The sequence below is a fragment of the Anabrus simplex genome, chromosome 1, assembly GCF_040414725.1.
Source record: "Anabrus simplex isolate iqAnaSimp1 chromosome 1, ASM4041472v1, whole genome shotgun sequence".
NCBI classification, from domain to species: domain Eukaryota; kingdom Metazoa; phylum Arthropoda; class Insecta; order Orthoptera; family Tettigoniidae; genus Anabrus; species Anabrus simplex.
The window spans coordinates 27,713,901-27,733,364 of record NC_090265.1 but is presented as its reverse complement, the minus strand read 5'-3'; the positions used below and the strand labels follow the sequence as shown (position 1 = coordinate 27,733,364).

The window sequence follows — 19,464 nt, the reverse complement described above, 5'->3', positions numbered from 1 at the left end:
GATCACAATATGAAGATAAAGTTGGAATTCAAGAGGACAAATTGCGGCAAATATTCATTTATAGGAAGGAGAGTTAGGAATTGGAATAACTTACCAAGGGAAATGTTCAATAAATTTCCAATTTCTTTGCGATTATTTAAGAAAAGGCTAGGATAACAACAGATAGGGAATCTGCCACCTGGCTGACTGCCCTAATTGCAGATCAGTAGTGATTGACTGATTGATTTTAGAATAGCAGTCTTCTCAATTTAGCGGTCCCGTTTTCGATGATTGTTTCCAATGTAGGCTAGGTGTGTTTGTCTTATTTTAATTGGTCAGGAGGGCAGCGACAAAATTGAGAAGTTGTGTTAGAGAGGACAACCACCTAAAGAAACTTCTCTTCACGTCAACGGATGTTAAGGGTTCATACTTCTCTCCAAAAACACTCACAACAAAATTTTCTCCATTCAATATTTCACTTATCTTGCACATAATTTGATACCCCTGGTTTATTTAAAGAACTGGTTTCATTTTTGATTTCATTTTCTGTCTTTTCAGATGTGGTTTAAATGAGAAAAAAATATTTAAGAGGTGACACTTGGAGTAATGATGATTCAAACTGAGAATTGGCAGTAAAGATGTAGCAGGTGATAAATATAATTATGGATCCATATTGAAGACACTATACTGCAGGGTGCTATTAGTTTATTAATATTATAACCTACTCAATACATTCAAATATTAAACAATAAGGAATTTATTACCAAATGAATGTGAGACATGTTTCGCCTTTCATAGAAGGCATCATCAGTCACTGTACCTCCTCAAGATTAAATCAGGTACCGGTACCTGATTTATATTTAAATTATAATTACAGGTACTAAGAATTAATATCAACATATTTACCGTAGGAGCAGTCTAACGAGAAAAAAAACAATGTTCGGTATTAATATGAATAACACATATCAGCCGTTGGCTGTTGATTACTAGTTGTGTAAGGCATCTAACAGCATCCAGCAACAGTGGTCCAACATGAAACTTTGACACTACATTGTTAGAAATGTTAGGAAAAGTAATTACTAAGATTTATATTATCATATTTACATGGGAGCAGTCATACAAGTCCGGCACCCATGTGTATAACTATATTTCTGCCGTTGGTTGATGATCACCAGCTGTGACAAGGTAACTACACAGTGTCTAGCAGCAGTGATCTGACTTCAGAAATCAAATATTACATCATTTGGAATGCTAGGAAAAACATTCCAGCACTTCGAGAGATTGCCAAATGAGGCCCCATTCAGGAGCGTAGTCGTAAACTGAAAAAAAGCTAGACACTGTGTAGTTACCTTGTCACAGCTGGTAATCATCAACCAACGGCAGAAATATAGTTATACGCATGGGTGCTGGACTTGTATTACTTTTCCTTGACTGCTCCCATGTAAATATGGTAATATAAATCTTAGTAATTACTTTTCCTAATATTTCTAATAGTGTAGTGACAAAGTTTCATGTCGGACCTCTGCTGATGGACACTGTTATGTGCCTTGTTCAACTAATAATCAACAGCCAACGACTGATAAGTTGTAATGCACATTAATACTGAGTATTGTATCTTTGTCACAAATAATCATCAGCACCCAACGGCTGATATTGTGGTTTTACGCATTGGTGCCGAGTGCTAGTACCTGTTTCCTTGGACTGCTCCCATGTAAATATGTCAATATAAACCTTTGTAATTACATTTCCTAACATTTCAAATAGTGTAGTGTCAAAATTTCAAGTCGGACCTCTGCTGATGGACGCTGTTACACAACTAGTAATCAACAGCCAACGGCTGATATGTCTTATTCATATTAATACCGAACATTGATTTTTTCTCGTTAGACTGCTCCTACTGTAAATATTTTAATATTAATTCTTAGTACCTGTAATTATAATTTAACTAGCTGATGTACCCGTGCTTCGCTACGGGATTCTCAGAAAGACTGTCTATGTGGTTTTCCTACCTGAAGTCGTCAGAAGGAATGTAGTGATTAAAAGCAATGTTATATAAAATACTCAATCAAAATTAATAAACCGCATATTTTCTCACTTTTAACGAACAGTACTACGGTGCCGATCTAACAGTCCAAAGTTCTAGTGCTGCAATGACCAGACAGCAGACAGCCGTGAACACTTCTCTGCCATTATTCCTTTAAATATGCACACTGTTCATTCCAATCAGTGCCTCAGAGTAGGAATTGAATAGCACGAATGCTATGATGAACCAGTTTGTTACGTATCAGTAGTATCAGAAATTTATCTAGCTCCCCAGCTACTTCCTGCCAATTTTCAGGCAGTCTGTTATACTCGGTACGACCGGGTGAGTTGGCTGTGCGGTTAGGGGCGCATAGCTGTGAGCTTGGATCCGGGAGGTAGTGGGTTTGAACTCCACTGTCGACAGCCCTGAAGATGGTTTTCCGTGGTCTCCAATTTTCACACCAGGAAAATGCTGGGGCTGTAACGTATTTAACATAGGGGCTGCTTCCTTCGCACTCCTAGCCCTTTCGTATCCCATCGTCGCCATGAGTCCTATCTGTGTCGGCGCGACGTAGAGCAGATTTAAAGAAAAAACTCGGTATACAGCAGTAATCCCGGGTGAAGGTGAGATACGACAAAAGTACAACAGGCCATATCTCAGCTCCAGACCACTTGGAAGCGCTGCAGGGTGTAGAGTCGCGTCTTGATTGGCTGACTTGCCTCGTGGCCTATGCTCGTAAAATGAAAAATGGCGATTCAGTTCTGTACTGTTTAATACTGTTTAATTGTGTATGGTTATGAGAAGTTGCGACGAAGAAGGAACAAGTTTTTAGATACGGTACGCTTAATGTCCAAGTGTTGCTGTATGTTTGCGTTCTGTAGTTTTGCAATTTCATTGTAAGCTACATGTAACCAGAACAAAAACATTGTTATTTTCTGCCCGAAGATGCTAAGTACAGCGAAGGTAAGCTATGGAAATATAATTGTAAATAGTGTATTAAAGTATACTTTTTCATTCCTTCCATTTCTTTGTTTTCGGTATTGAAACTTCGTTTATAAACGTCATGTTCTTTATTTCAGGGAGGTAACACCTTGAGGTTAAAGTACTCCTGCAAGTTTTCAGCATGTACAAGTGGCTATTATGTCGATATGACTGGCAATCTCAACATCAAGAATAAGCATTTTTATAAATAAGGATTATCTGAAGCAGTGGAAGCATGTGTGTCGTGTGAGTGATGGTGTAAATTGTTCTAGTTTTTATGTTTGTGAAGTTCATTTTCTTGAGAGGGACCTTATTAACTACGGCACACTAGGCACCAATTAAATTATAATGTTATTCAATCAATCAATGATCTGCATTTAGGGTGATTGCTCAGGTGGCAGATTACCTATGAATTGTTTACCTGGCTTTTTCTTTGATATTTTCAGGACATTTATTTAACATTTCCCTTGATAATTTATTCCAATCCCTTACTCCTTGTGCTATAAATTAATATTTTCCCCAATCTGTCCTCTTGAATTCCAACTTTATCTTCATATTAAACATCTGGAAAGTATCCCCTATAATCCCTGTAACTTGGACATGCCTGTGTCAAGTATTAGCATGGCATAAAATAGAAATGTAGGCCTAAATGAAATTTCAGTAATTTCACAAACAGGATTTGTAATCTAGATCTGTCAGTATTAACTGATGTTGAAGTGGTAGAGATTGGAGAAAACACACAAACTATTACGGATGAAGGTGAGTAGGCCTATCATTTTTTGTCAGTAAATCATTTATATCTGTGCTCAGTTACAGAAGCTAACAAAGCTCTGTCTGGTATGTGGTAGAATGAGGATAAGGTTATGGCACTTTCAATTTATAAATGTGGGCCTTGCATATATCAATATTTGGTTACTCGATAATCTTTCCTCTGATATTGATAAATAATGTGCCCTCCTATTTGATGAAATGTCATTAGAAAAGGGGTTATATTATGAGGCTAATAAACAAGGTATATGTCGGTATGAAGATCTTGGTCCTTTAGGAAGGCCATCTGCTCTAGCAAATCATGCATTAGTTTTCATGTTAAGAGGTATTCACAGAACTTGGAAACACATAGTGTAACTGCCTATTATTTCACCACAAATTCAGTACCAGCATGTAATGTAGCCTTACAACAGCTGATAGAATTTGTTATAAGTAAGGGTTGAAAGTTGTTTGCACAATTTGTGACCATGGCTCGAGAAATCAGAAAGCATTGTCAAGGTAATTTAGATAGACCCAGTCCATTCCATTTTCTTGTGAATAGTGAACCAATTGTTGTCATGTATCATGTTCCCCTTCTGAAAAATACCAGAAGTGCCTTAATTGAAAATAAGATTCAGGTTAATGATCACAGGGTGGTAACATTTAAATACATTCAATATTCAATATTGACCAAGGGAAAAGATTTAAATCAATCAATCAATCAATACTGATCTGCATTTAGGGCAGTCGCCCAGATGGCAGATTCCCTATCTGTTGTTTTCCTAGCCTTTTCCTAAATGATTTCAAAGAAATTGGAAATTTATTGAACATTTCCCTTGGTAAGTTATTGCAATCCCTAACTCCCCTTCCTATAAATGTGTTCTTTTTTCCCAAACTGAGAAAACATTTCAACTTCCAGGATAGCTATGTGAATGAAAGTTAAAGTTGCTGCTGCACAGTTAAGCCATATTGTGGCAGCTGTAATTGAAACATTTGTAGCTACTCAGTGTTGCTCTCAGAAGCTATATACACAGCAGAATTTGTAGAAGCAAGTGACAACCTTCTGGATCTTTGAACAGTTGTAACCAGAATGCCCATGAAAGTAAGATGTATAGATGTGCCCTTTCAGGAAATTCTCCACACATTGAGTTTTGGAACACTATTCTAAAAGAGATAGGTACCTGGAAAATAAGAGACCTTAAAACTGGTAGAGATAAGACATGCACATTCAGTTTCATTGATGGGTGGCAGATTACTATAAGATCTATTAATTTATTTTTGGAATAGGTAGAAGAAAGTAGGATTCAGGTATTTTAGGTAATATGAAAGCTCTCAACCAGGAGCCCTTAGAGAATGCATTATATTACATATGACAGCATGGCATTTCCTACACAAATCCACATGTTTTCAGTTTGTAATGCTTTTAAAAACTTGTATTGGAAATAATACGGCTTTGCCCTTCAAGAATATGGGTAAGTGTGAGAGTGATAATTGTTTTCCCCTTAGCAATTTATATCAGTTTTTAAAAGTGCTGATGATGACAGTCCAGGAGTACGTAAGTGGCACTGGCTCTGTTGATTGTGAAGGTATAAATTACTGTCTCAAGTCAGACCAGTGAATCCCACTCTGAACTATTAGAGGACAATCAAGCTGTGACATATGTAGAAGGATATATTTTGAAAGTTTTAGGTATAAATAATGAGTGTGATGTTTGCAAGGGAAATCTATATTTACCTAACTTGACTGAAGGCCATTTATTTACATATTTCAAAGAAAACAGTTCATCAGCTAACTTGCAGTATGCCAGTAAACAATTGAACGATTTTCTGCTTCATATTCATGACCCATTGTATATATTTTTGGACAAATATGGTCATACAGAAGCATTAGATAATAGCTTTAAAGGTTTATTCACCAGGCAGCTTACTCCTTTTGTAGGAAACATTGTCTTGAAAATGTAATTTTGCAGGCAGCTCTTCCATTTCTCATTTAAAAGAGTGTAAACATTTGGTTGAGGAAAAGTATTCAGCTGGACATGACAAAAACGTTTAAAAAAATTCAAATGCCAGTAACAATTGTGTATGTAAACAGTGTTAATTTTGCTAGAATTTATTATCAGGTTAGCTATACGCAGGCTTAGGTAGTTTTAAGACTTGTGCAGTTGTATAGACTGTATGATTGCTTGTCGCATTTGCTGGCACCAATATATTTTCTTCATTGGTTGATTGTATGCCATGTGTTGGCCTAGGTATTTTGGTTTGAAGACTTGTGTGGTTGTAAGCATTACAGTATATATGTATAGCCTATTGTATACTGCTTCTCCTTCATTGATTAGGTTACACATTGTCGTATGTAGGCTGAGGAATTTTAAGACTTGTGTGGTTGTAAATATTATCTGTATATACTGCATGGGTTCATGGTGTGGGTTTCTGTAGTCACATCCTAGTTCGTGAACCATGGGCAAAGGTTGAGTGGCCTAGCAATTGGTCCTGGGATCCGACACTTTGAAAAATGAAGGAACCTGTCAAAGAAAGAAAAGGGTCACAAGGGGCTGGAAAATGAAATACTCCCTAGACCTCCATATGTAATACCATCTGAGTTAGAAAAGAACAAGAGTTGACCAAGGGAAGTTGGATAGGATAGACTGTGAGGAGCCTGGCACAAGTAAGTGGAAGCAATGCTAGGACTCAGCTAAGGGCCTCGTGGTCGCCAACCCACGTTCCCAATTCCAGGGCCCCTTTTAGCCGCCTCTTATGACAGGGGATATTGTGGGTTTTGTTCTATTGCCCCCACCCACAGGAGGAACTAATGGTTGAAGATGATTCCTAGGAGAATAATGAACTTAGTTATGGAGGGTAAGAGAGGTAGGATGAGATCAGAACAATGATTAGACAGAGTTCTCGGGGATTTTAAGGTCAGGTTCACCTTTGGGGGGGATAGAATAACACCCACAGTATCTCCTGCCTGTCATAAGAGGCGACTAAAAGTGGCTCTAGTGGCTCCAAACATGGGAGCGTGGGTTGGTGACCACGGGGCCCTTAGCTGAGTACTGGCATTGCGTCCAATTACTTGTCAGGCACCTCGCTTTCATCTATTTTATCAGACCTCCCTTGGTCAGCTTTTGTTCTTTTCGACCCTGACGGTACTAGGTTGCGAATCCTAGGAAGTCTTTCATTTTCATGGCCTTTATCTTCCTTTGGCCGATATCTTCACTTTTCAAAGTGTTGCGTCCCTTCCATTTCTTCCCTCTGATTAGTGTTATATAGAGGATGGTTGCCTAGTTGTACTTCCTCTTAAAACAATAATCACCACCACCAACACTTAAAAGTCAGAGGTGTAGAACTAAAGGAAACCACAGAGCTAGTTGCGAAAAGAGGGCTTTGAAGAGACATGGTTAATTCACAGAGGATTGTAGGGTGAATGGTGAAGGGTATAACCGTCTATAGTGAAGATATATATATTTTGCTGATGCTTGTACTTTTGCTGAAACCATGGTACTGCAGTCTTCATTAACTGATGATGGCCTAGGCAATTTGAAGACTTGTATTGGTGGTAAACATTGTAATGGAACTACCACCTCAGCGACAACTCTAAACGCAGATCGCTGATGACTGATTGTCTTCTTTCATGTACCTATCATTTCTCTGCTTTTCCTGTTGTCATTTAAAATGTTTGTAGTGTTTTCATTGTATTAATGAAGTTGTAATTCAATAAACTTCAAATGTCATCATGATTTTGTTTTTATTGTTTGATAAGGTTATGTTAGTGTTTCTCCCACAGAATTCAATCCACTCAAAGCTCCTCATTCCAAACTGAACACACAATGTCATTGTATGCGACGTTGTGGTCCTGTTCCCAATGACGAAGTTTATTTTTCAGCTTGTAGGTTTCCGAATTTAGTGAGCTGGCCAAGGTGATAGGTATGAGAATCTTAGCTTGCAGAGTACTTCCTGGCATGAAAACTTTCGTTTTATTATTTAGAATATCCTGTGTCCCCACACGTTTCTCAGTACAGTATTTTAACATACTGAATTTCGTTTCATTATGTATACGAAAGTCTGAAAATACAAAGTAATTTATGAACCAGTAGTAAAACATATTGCTCAGTCACGCCATATTCATTATGAGATAAAAAATGTAGACTATTACATGTTATTCAACATGTTAAGATATTGAGAAACGTGTGGGGAGGCGGAATATCCTATATATAAAAAAACGAAAGTTCACATACCACGAGGTACTTTGCAAGCTAAGATTCTCATACCTATAACCACGGCCAACTTGATGCGTAGCTCTCGCTAGCGCAGCAAGGGATCCATCCGGCCGTGCTATCACTTAGGATCCAGACCACTAGGAGCGCTTCGGTCATCTTTGTTTCCAAGCTCTAACATGGACTGTGCACTTCTGTTTTATATTGGTGTTCTGTGAGTAATCCCATCTATCGGAGACGAATGGCAACAGACACAACAAACAATGGTCAATGTAATGTTATTGTTGATCAATGTTATGAGCTTTCTGTATTGTAGGCCTTCACATTCAGTTTTCTTTCGACTCTGTAATATAAGGCCGTCTTATAAAATTAATTATAGCGTAGACTGTACTTCCTTATTCCCCGACTTTACATACCGATTTTCATTCAATTCTGTTTACCCATTTTCTCGTGACGGCGCTGATATGATCTCAGCAACAAAAATCCATATTCATGAATATCTCCGTTATCATAGCCGGTATGGTCAAAATGTATAAGACATAAATGATCGGAAATTTAATACTATGTAACTTTATTTATATAGTAATTGTCGCTGAGACCACTAATAACACAAATATTCGAGAATTACATTTTGGGCCTTCCCCTAAACTACCATTTCACTCAGCGTGAATAAAGTTATTTATGGCCTAGATTGTAGTAACTTATTCCCCGAATTTGCATACCGATTTTATTTACGTTGGGACAACTAATAACAAATATTTGAGAATTAAATTTTAGGCCTTCCCCTAAACTACCATTTTTCTCAGCGTGAATACGAATATTTATGGCGTAGATTGTATCGACTTATTCGTCGACTTTGTATACCTATTTTAATTAAGATAGGACCACTAATAACATAAATATTTGCGATTAACATTTTAGGCCTTCCCCTAAACTACCATTTCTTTCAGAGTGAATATATATTATTTATAATTTATATTGTAGCGACTTATTTTAGAACTTTATATACCAGTTTTCATTAAGATAGGACCACTAATAACATAAATATTTGAGAATTAAATTTCAGGCCTTCCCCTAAACTACCATTTCACTCAGCGTGATTATAATAATTTATAGCCTAGATTATAGCGGTTCATCACCCGACTTTACATTCCGATTTTCAATAAATTCTCTTCAGCCGTTTTCTCGTGATGCGTGTACATACATACATACATACAGACAGACAGACAGACAGACAGACAGACAGACAGACAGACAGACAGACAGACAGAAATTACGGAAAAGTAAAAAAATGCATTTTCTTGTTACTGTGGACATGATCGATACAGAAATACCATTCTTTTCAAATTCTGAGCAATGTACAGACAAAACTCCTATTTTATATATATAGATATAAATCATACCTGATTTAACCTTGAGGAGGTACAGTAACTGATGATGCCTTCTATGAAAGGCGAAACATGTCTAACATGCATATGGTAATAATGATAAATTCTAAATTGTTTAATATTTGATAATATTAATAAACTAATAGCACCCTACAGTAAAAGTGTAGTCGAAAGAAGGTGAAGTCACAAAGGAACACGGTAAGACCTAAAAAAGGAGCAATATTACAAAAAATGCTGAAAAAGGCAAACAAAAAAGAAAGACAAATAAACTCTCCATTTTCTGACCTACAATGACACAGAATGAACATATATTATGTTGGGTCTCGTCTTCGGACACTCGAGAAAAGAAGAATTCTTCCTCTACTTCTCAGCCCTTCTCATAGTACGAACATAATTGTTAATGATTTTGACCATATGTCTACAGAAATGGCAGCAAATACAGTCTTGTCTAGATTAGAAACATGGCTCAGTAAAAAGAAATTAACAGTGAATTTTGAAAAAGACTCAATTTATGAAATTCGAAGCTCTTACTACCATGAAAAAACTGCAAAAAAATATAATCTTGGAGATGCAAAAGCAACTGAAGATATGTTGACCCTCGTGCAGTGAAGAACTACAATGAGACTGCCTTGTTAAAAAGAAAAACAAAAATGGGGAAGTCTCTGAGTTCTGTTCACTTTTCAGAACAGTAAGTAAATTTTCACATGGAGATTCCTCAAGACTTAATGGACATTAATAATAATAATAATAATAATAATAATAATAATAATAATAATAGAGTGCAGCCCTTGTAAGGCAGACCCTCCGATGAGGGTGGGAGGCATCTGTCATGTGTAGGTAACTGCGTGTTATTGTGGTGGAGGATAGTGCTATGTGTGGTGTGTGAGTTGCAGGGATGGTTGGGACAGCACAAACACCCAGACCCCGGGCCATTGGAATTAACCAATGAAGGTTAAAATCCCCGACCTGGTCGGGAATCGAACCCGGGACTCTCTGAACCATCAGCCAAAGAGTCGGACAATAGACATTAAAACTCATGATTTCATTTTATTTATGCATAAATAGACACAATCATAATATTTGTAAGAGTATTCCAACATTTTTATTATCATAAGTTTTAACATTGTAAACAACATTTTTATTTTATGTTACTCATTTTCCCTTTGCAGGCAGGACCTAGTGTTTACAGTGCACTATGTCTTCTGGTATAGGCTAGAGCAATTTTGTTACTTTCATAGATCTGTCTCTGTCTTATCCTTGGCTTTGACAATATGAAAGTGACTGAGGAATGAGCGATGCTAGTAATGCCAATCCTTATGCAGCCAGTCCCTGCTATGAATGGTGTGAAAATGTTGCTCATAGGGTCGGTTGGTGTATGCATTTCAGTGGGATTGGCAGACTGATAGGTAATGGCAACTCTGGCTCGGTGAGGAAAGCAACGGGAAACTACCTCACTCCTCATTTCCCTAGTACGACTCTTCAGTGATGCCTAGGCCATCTATGACAGCGGATGGCAGAGCTGTTGAGGATCCCACCAGTGGAATCGCTGACGGACTGAACATACATACATGTTACTCATTGAGTGCTGTTTTTACTGTTTTGAATCTTATTATAGTTATAATTTAAAAGTCTATCATGGCTTTGTACTTGTATTGAATAGATGCACCCCAGTGTGAATTCTTGTCAATACGGATCAAATATGAAATGTATGTGTGATTAAATTTATAAGTGATAGAGCTAACACAAGGATACAAAAAATAGCAATAGTGTTAAATTATGAAATTTTGTGATAAGAGTTTGGAGAGGAAATCTTCTCAATGAAAGGAAAAACGTTCTTCTGCAAAGTGTGCGAAGTTAAAATGTTATGAAGCATTTTAATGTCCAGCAGCACAGCAACGCTGCTAGACACAATGATGCTGACAATGAGATGAATGTGGAATGAAAGGTATGTATTTTCTATTCTCTACAGGATGTCCCAGGAGGAATGGTCAATATTCAGGGATATGACAGGAGCGATCATTTGAAGTAACAAACTTCATATGGACATATGCCCTATTCCGAATGGTTTCCAAGATAAAGCACATTTAATGTACGTTTGTTTTTGTGCTAGTGGCGCGCATGCATGTGTCTTATCCACCCAACATCTTCGACGTTTTGAAATGGGTACACGTTTTCCTGATGTAATGTTCACCTTACACGTGTCTGTAGGACACTGATACGTGCAATGTGTTGCTGTTTCTGCACAGGCTGTTTAACTACATGTTGATAAGAAAAACAGTAACTTGAAAAAACACCGTTGCAATTCCTGTCATATCTCTGAATATTGACCATTCCTTCTGGGACACCCTGTATTTTACTGTATTTTTGTGCCTATGGATTTGGAAAAAGCTTAAGATACAGTTAAGAGAAAACATGTATGGGAATGCCTATTGAAAAGGAATGTACCAAAATCATTAGTTAACAAAACGAAAATCTGTTATCATGAGAGTAAAAGCAATGTAAAAGTGGGGAGTGGTGATTCTGAAACATTTTATACAAAAAAAGGTCTCAAGCAAGGAAGTGCACTGTTGCCATTATTGTTTATTTTATTGATGGATGAAATCATAAAACGTGTAAAACAGATGATCAGTAGTGATGAAGTGAATGCTTTGGTATTTGCAGATGATGTGGTGATTTGGGGAAAGGGAGAAAAGGAACTACAAAGGAGACTGGACATTTGGAATGAAAATCTGAAGGAGTTTGGAATGGTAATTAGTAAAAAGAAAACTGCAGTCATAGAAAAAAGAAAAAGAGAAGCCAAGTGAACATAGACGGAGAATGGTTAGAAAATGTAGAACAGTTTACGTCTCTGGGTAGCATTATTAATGTAAGTAATGGAATCAACCCTGAGATTAATAACAGACTAAGTAAGTCAGAGAGCTTTTATGGGATGACGAAGTACCCAAGAGAACGATATAAACAGTATTTCATACCAATTGTGACATACGGACTAGAAACGCTGGTAACTAATAAGAGACAAGATAGTAAGAAAAAACAGATCAGATGTAAGGCTTTTCAGGCGTTTGCTCTATTAACCAGCGTTTCGTCTTAGGTCTGACATTAGACTCATCAGAGTGGGATGTGTCAGACCCTACCCACTGACGCTGGCGTGTATGCAGGTGAACTAGACTAACAATGCTCTCATTCCCACCGTGAAGCAGTGGGGCGGGCCACCTAGAGGGTAACGCCCTCTCTCTGGCCAAGAGATGCGGGCAGGTTGGGGAGATGTGACGGAAGAAGGAGGTGGGTAAAGGATGTGAATATGTAGGAGATGGGAGGGGAATTGTGCCTATGCCTAGGTGTTGAGTTTCGTTGGGGGAGTTTATTAGCATAGATGGTTACAAAGTAGTACAAAAGATTTTACACAGATTTAAAAGTACGTAGTAGGATGATATAAAGGCCGTTGGACGAAGGTGGGGTTAGTGCTAGAGGTAAGGGAAAGGGCTAAGATGTGAAAGATACAGGAGAAGTTATGCAGGGAAGTGAGTAAGTTGTGGAGAGGGTTTGTTGGGTGTGGTATTAGAGGAGAAAAACCGGATGGAGGAGGGTAAAAACAGATTTGTGGACTCGGTGGAAGGAAAGGAGGAGCCGGCCGGGGACGGCGACGGGGTGTATGAGATCGGTTAGCAGGTTGGGGAGGAGAGCGAGATGGTTCAGTGTGATGATGGCGGCCTTGAAGATGGATGCCGTTGTTGATGCAATGCTGGGCGATGTCCGGCGTCGGCAGATGAAGGCCAACGAGGTGGGTAGGTCCTGTAGCGTTGAAAATCCGAGTTGCTCGGCGAACTGGTGTTCCTGTCAGGCGGAAGTCTTGAAGTATGGCGTCGTTGGATAAGAGCGGTTCCACTCCTCGGATGACGCAGGTGCAATCGGTCGATGGTGGCGGCATTGTATCGGGTGTAGTGTCAGTTGCAAGCGCTGGTTCTTGACTTGATGAGGTAGAGGTGGGAGACATGGTGAAAGTAGTGGTCATGATAGGGATAGGGTGGGTTGTAACCGTAGTCGTGAGCGAGTTTGTGAGGGTGGTAGTAGTGGTGTAAGGAAAGGACAAGGGTTGTGGCGGGGGTGTGTAAGGAGGTGGCTCAGGAGAATAGTCCGGGAGTTGCTCTAAAATATTGCTGGGAGTGTCTTCCATTTGATGGAGGCGTTGGCAGATTTGTGCACCAGTGGCGAGAAGATGGTCACGTTCGGTGGATGTTTTGAAGAAAAGCAGGACGTCGTTTGATGGTGCAGAACCTTCATGGAGCCTAGTGGCGCTGTATACTCCAGACTTGCGGAGTTCAGATAGGATGGTATCTTCAGTGATGGATTGTTGGACGTCCAGGACAATACAGCTGTACATATTGGGAGGCCGACTTCCGATTTGGTGTCTGGCCTATATGCTTTGTTGGGTCGGCTGGGTGCGATGGTAGAGTTGCGGCGTCACCTGGCCGAATCAAAAATGAGGAGATAAGGATGTACAGAGTCAGCTGTTGGCGTGTTGTGTGACGTGTGATGCAGGTGAACTTATCAGAAGCCCTATATAAGAGGCACAGCATGGTACTGCATACGGGAGATAAAATTCCACAGTGGAATTATTGCCCGCCTAGAAATTCCGAATGGAAATTCTAAGTTCCCAAGGAGGGAATTCGATATTTTTCCACCAATAGAGCATGTCAAAAAACAGATCAATCCTATCAGACTGTGCCTCTTATAATGGGGTTCTGATAAGTTCACCTGCATACACCTCAGCATCAGTGGGTAGGGTCTGATACATCCCACTCTGATGAGTCTAGTGTCAGACCTAAGACGAAATGCTGGTTAATAGAGCAAACGCCTGAAAAGCCTTACATTTGATCTGTTTTTGACATGCTCTATTGAAGGAAAAATATCTAAGTCCCTCCTTGGGAACTTAGAATTTCCATTAAGATAGTAAGACCCAAACAGCAGAAATGAAAATTTTAAGAACATCGATTAAAAAGACAAGAAGAAATAGAATTCAAAATATTAAAATCAGAGAAGAGTCAAATATAGAACCGTTAGTATAGAAGATACAGAAAGCAAGACTGAAATAGTTCGGACATGTAAAAAGAATGGGAAAGGAACGGGTAGCAAGAAAGGAATTGGAAAGATAAGTTAAGGGAAAGAGACCTGTTGGAAGACCGAGAAGGAGGTGGATGGATCAGATCTGGAAGGACATTAGAGAAGCTGGATTGGATGTGGTGGAAGTAATGGAGCAGGAAAAGTGGAAGGACAGAAAGGAGTGGAGGAGGCTTGTTAACCACACCTGGGCGACTGGAGTGGGACATTGATGATGATGTGCCAATGGCAACTGTCGGTGCATTCTTAATTCTGATAACTAATACCATGTTCATTGGTTTGCAGTAAGAGTGATGCAGTCTTTGTCACCAGTGTGTAAGATTCCAGTATTAATTTAAAATATCTTCGGTACTCTCCACAGTTTAATATAAACTAAGACTGTCCAAGCGACGTTTTTACTCTCTAATATGTGAACTGCAGTAATGGAGGCACACGCATAGTTCTTGACCTTGCTTACTGTGTGCGCGTGTTCGACCTCACAAGCATCAGCTGCCAATCTGAATCTCAGCTGTTAACATGGTGAGACAGTTATCATTGCAACATCATGTGTTCGTATGTATGCAAGTATGAGTCCGCTCGACGGGTACGTGATGGTTTGTTCAGCAATTTTCTGGTGAAGTGCCAACTTCGCGAGCACAGATTCAAATAATTGTAAATACATTTGAAACTACTGGCTCAGTGCTTAATAAAAAAGCATGTGGGCACATGAACAGTTTTAACAGAGGAAAGGCTAGATGACATTATAAGTCACCGAATAAATCACTCAGAAAATTAGCATAACAAGTACAGGTTTCAGTTTCCTCTGCACACAGAGTTACAAAGTTGTTACCCATCAAACCGTACAGGTTTACACGGGTCCATTGTTTAAAACCTGCTGATGCAGCCACAAGAGTGAGATATTGTGAGTGGCATCTTGCATCACTCGACTCACTGCTTGTGCTCTTTTCAGACGAGGCCTGGTTTCATCTATTGGTGTGCATAAAATAATGTTTATGAAGTCCCTCATTATGATAGGAAGATTGGTGTTTGGTGTGCTGTTAGTGCAAGATCAATAACTGGGCCTATTTCTTTCGAAATGACAGTAAATGGAGAGACATACCAAGAATGACATTTTGACGCCATTTTTCTATCAGTTAACAGAAGAAGAAGAATCACATGGGTAGTTTCAACAAGATTCAGGCCCTGCTCATACAACAGAAGGTCCCCTTCTTACAATCTAGGAAGCGTTTGCAGACAGACAGAGTGCTCAGTTCTAGTCTATCCCCCTCGTTCTCCAGATCTAACAGTATGTGATTTTTACCTGTGGGGTAAACTGAAAGAAAAAGTGTATCGAACAAATCCTCACACATACGAGGAACTGGAAGGAAACCTAACGAATGAAATCAGAAACATTACAGTGGCAGAACACACTCGCATCAGCCAGAATGTGGTTACCAGTTACAGAGCCTGTATAATCCATGAAGTACGACACTTCCAGCATATTTTATAACGTAAAATTTCATATAAGATTGTGTATACGCAAATACAGTAGAGACAATACACGACACTTACGGATTTCGCCTTGCTAAAATGGGAGACAATTCGACGGTGGCGCTCCTAGTGACTTGACCTGAACAAATCGCGCTAAATTCAAATATCAATGGAAATGTATATACGGAAATGGATAAATAAATTACGTATAGAAAGACAGTGGTATTGAGATATTAACTTCGAAGTTGCTAAAGCAATTCTGGATAAATGAATGAAGAATTATTTAAAAGGTTATTATTCAAAGACTGAAATTATACATATAAACAAGGTGTGAAATGGACTGCTGTGGAATGGCTTGATCTTTCATTTATGCATTACTTTTTTAGCTTTAGCATACCTGCCTGAAATCTTACGGTTGGATTTGTCTTTTTTCCTCATTTAAAAACAATGTATCATCACATTAAGACATTTGTCAATAAAAATATCGGCACATTCCTTACACATAAGATGCAATGAATTAACATTTAATAGCTGGACAATTTTCCTCTTAACATGAAGCCTACTAACAGAAAGAAAATCTATAAAATCACGGCTTTAATCTGAGTAGACGAATAAAAGAAAGAAAAGTTTTAAAATGTTGTCGATAGTGATGCTTTGAAGAATATTTACGTACAATTAGAGTAAAAATGTAACATACCCTTGGCTGTATAGTCGAGGATTTTTAAAGTGGCTGGCCTGGAAATGATCTGAACAGATCTTATAATTCTTATACAAGCGTAACGTCCCTTCTTTCTTGTACACTTTATCCAAATCGCTTCTGTGACATTTCAAAACCCACCTACAACACCACCTCGGTATTGAAGGACTGCTGCACTATGCAATAACATATGCGTATTATATTTTAAGCCCGCTAAAACATGGGTCGAGCAGGTCAGAAGATTATGAAGTACTATAAAAATCTCTGTCACTGGAAGAATATATATGCAAACACAATATTGCTTACATGTTCTTGTCACGAGGGAACCTGAAGAACGAGCGCGCATTTTTCTCTACTTCGTAATTACTGCAGCCAAACACAGCACATACCTTTCCCCTCATGTTGAGAGGAGACATCAAGGAATGACACACGCTACTATTTATTTATGTCAACTTACTGAAAACGCATAAATATCACCAAAAACTTCACACAAAAATACACGTGCTCTTATGACAGAATCAGTACCGTTCAGGTCTATCCGCTAGAGTGAGCTCCAATAGCTGTCCCTCGATATCTCGCTCAGTGTCGTGTATTGTCTCTACTATATTTGGTATACGCTTAAAGCAGAACAGGCGCGCTCAACATAAGTTTGACTTAGTCACCTGCCGTAACAAAGAGCAAAGAACACCGTGCATTTGGTCTTATTTTATATGGGAGACCCTGTATATGTTAGACTAGCAGATTTCAGTTAAAAGAATTGGGAATTAACTGAAGTAGTGAAATAAGATTGTATCTAAAAGAACTAGTGCCAAAAATTATGTTTGGTCATATTTTCCATTATCTGGGTGTTATTTAATTATTTTAAGAGCATATTTAGGTGATTTTTTGGGTCCTAAACATCCAAATCCGATGAATTATACTTGTACACTACTCTGTCAACTTACCAGAAGGAATAACCAAAGGCTGACATCTGCGAGGACGACCACATGTTGTCCCGGTCCTCAATACTCATTACATTGTACTGTAGTTTCTGGTAGAACTGTACAGCCCACAGACTGACTGCAGCCAGGTCAAAGAACACTGAAACAAAGAGAGTTATGTTAGATAAGAAATTTTAGTTCCATCACAAGGACAAAATCTTAAAAAAAAACTAAACACTGTGATAGGTCTGTAATTATTTAAAGGTCTGCCTTGTCAATACAATTCAAAATCGAGTATATTCTCTTCTTCAGCTTACAGATTAAAATCACATGCATGTAAAAATTCCTTATTTAAAACTTGTTATATCCTAATAAAAAACTGGATAAAAACAACAATACAATAACAACATTAAAAGTTTGTATATGGTACTAAAATTGAGCTGGTTGACAATTATCTAATGTTGTTGTGGTGTGGCATCTTTATGACCTTCGTAGCCCCACCGCCCTTCATAGGTCTCAAGTTGTTATACTTAATGAAATTGAAACAGTATGGGTCTGCTTATACTGAAACAATATCTCTTCGCATCTGACAGAAATGATTATATTCTTTTTTGTTGATCAAGCCTGCCAGGTTAAATTGGACTGTCTTTGTTTTGGATGCGAAGGCCTTACAGGTGTGTTGACTCCATAAGTTCAATCATGGTCAAGCTAATAGATAACTTACTAGGTGTTTGTGTAGCAAAGAGATCATCTGATCAGAACATTATAAAATATCGTTATTATTAATTTAATTACTTTACAGTTTATGGCTTGCTATTACGACAAAGCATACAACACTAACATATCCTAACTAAACTACATGATTATAGTTATAAGAAAGTCTATTAATAGAAAAAGCCTGTGACAGCATACTGAGGTATAAACTTTGGGATTGCTTGAGAAGGACAAACGTTCCAGTATCTCTCATCAGTATTAAGTAAAAATGTTGTACAAACACTGCCAGAGCTGTGTAAGGATAGGAAATGGCTATTCCAACTGGTTTGTAACAAGTAAAGGAGTGCAACAAGGCAGCGCTCTGTCACCTCTACTATTTATCACAGTGATGGATGATGTCATGAAAGGAGTGAAACAGCACAGCAAGAACAGTGCATTGAAAGCATTTGCAGATGATGTGGTGATTTGGGGAGGTAATGAGGAAGAAGTTCAAGGAAAGATTAATGCTTGGAATTGTCATTTTAAGGAATTTGGACTTAAAATCAGCCTTAAGAAAACAGTTGTTATGACAGTCAACAGACAAAAGTCAGGAGCAGATATCACAGTAGACAGACAGAAACCACAAGAATTTAGCCACTTCCAATACCTCGGTAGTGTCCTCACTGAAGATAACTGATCAAATGCTGAAATCACAAACAGAGTTCAAAGAGGAGCTGTCCTTTATCATAACGTTAGAAGCCTTCTCTGGGACAGCCGGATTCTAATTCTAGCCAAATGAACCCTTTATCAAGCTTACTTCTTGCCCATAACAACCTATGGCCTTGAAACTTTTATCACAGGCAGAGATAACAGTAGACTCCAAGCTGCAGAAATAAAACTCCTCCGGACAATGCTACAAAACCCCAGGAGAGATAAGGTCCGCAACGAGAGGATTCACCAAGAGATTTAAATAAGAGAATTGTTATGAAATACCATAATCAGATCAAGATTGAAATGGTATGGCCATATATTGTGGATGGATTCTTGCTCAGTAGCTAAGGGATGATTGGAAAAAAGACCTAGAGGCAGACCTCGAAGGAGATGGATCAAGCAAGTCAAACAAGATTTAGAACATAGAGGAGTGGATTGGAACCAAATACAGAAGGAAGAATGGTACCTGAATCGACTGGCAAGCGCTCATACACTGCACCCGGGAAACTGGAGACGGTTAACTGATG

At 38.6% G+C, this 19,464-nt stretch overlaps 1 protein-coding gene across 1 annotated transcript in view; it reads right to left on the bottom strand.

Annotated features, from left to right (window-relative positions):
- The window catches only part of LOC136860016 (clarin-3), a 212,772-nt gene that overhangs the window by 10,936 nt on the left and 182,372 nt on the right, over positions 1–19,464 (bottom strand). Inside the window, exon 3 of the mRNA XM_067138731.2 lies at positions 17,558–17,693. Within this exon, the coding sequence (XP_066994832.1) occupies positions 17,558–17,693 (136 nt within the window). The remainder of the gene's footprint in view (positions 1–17,557; positions 17,694–19,464) is intronic.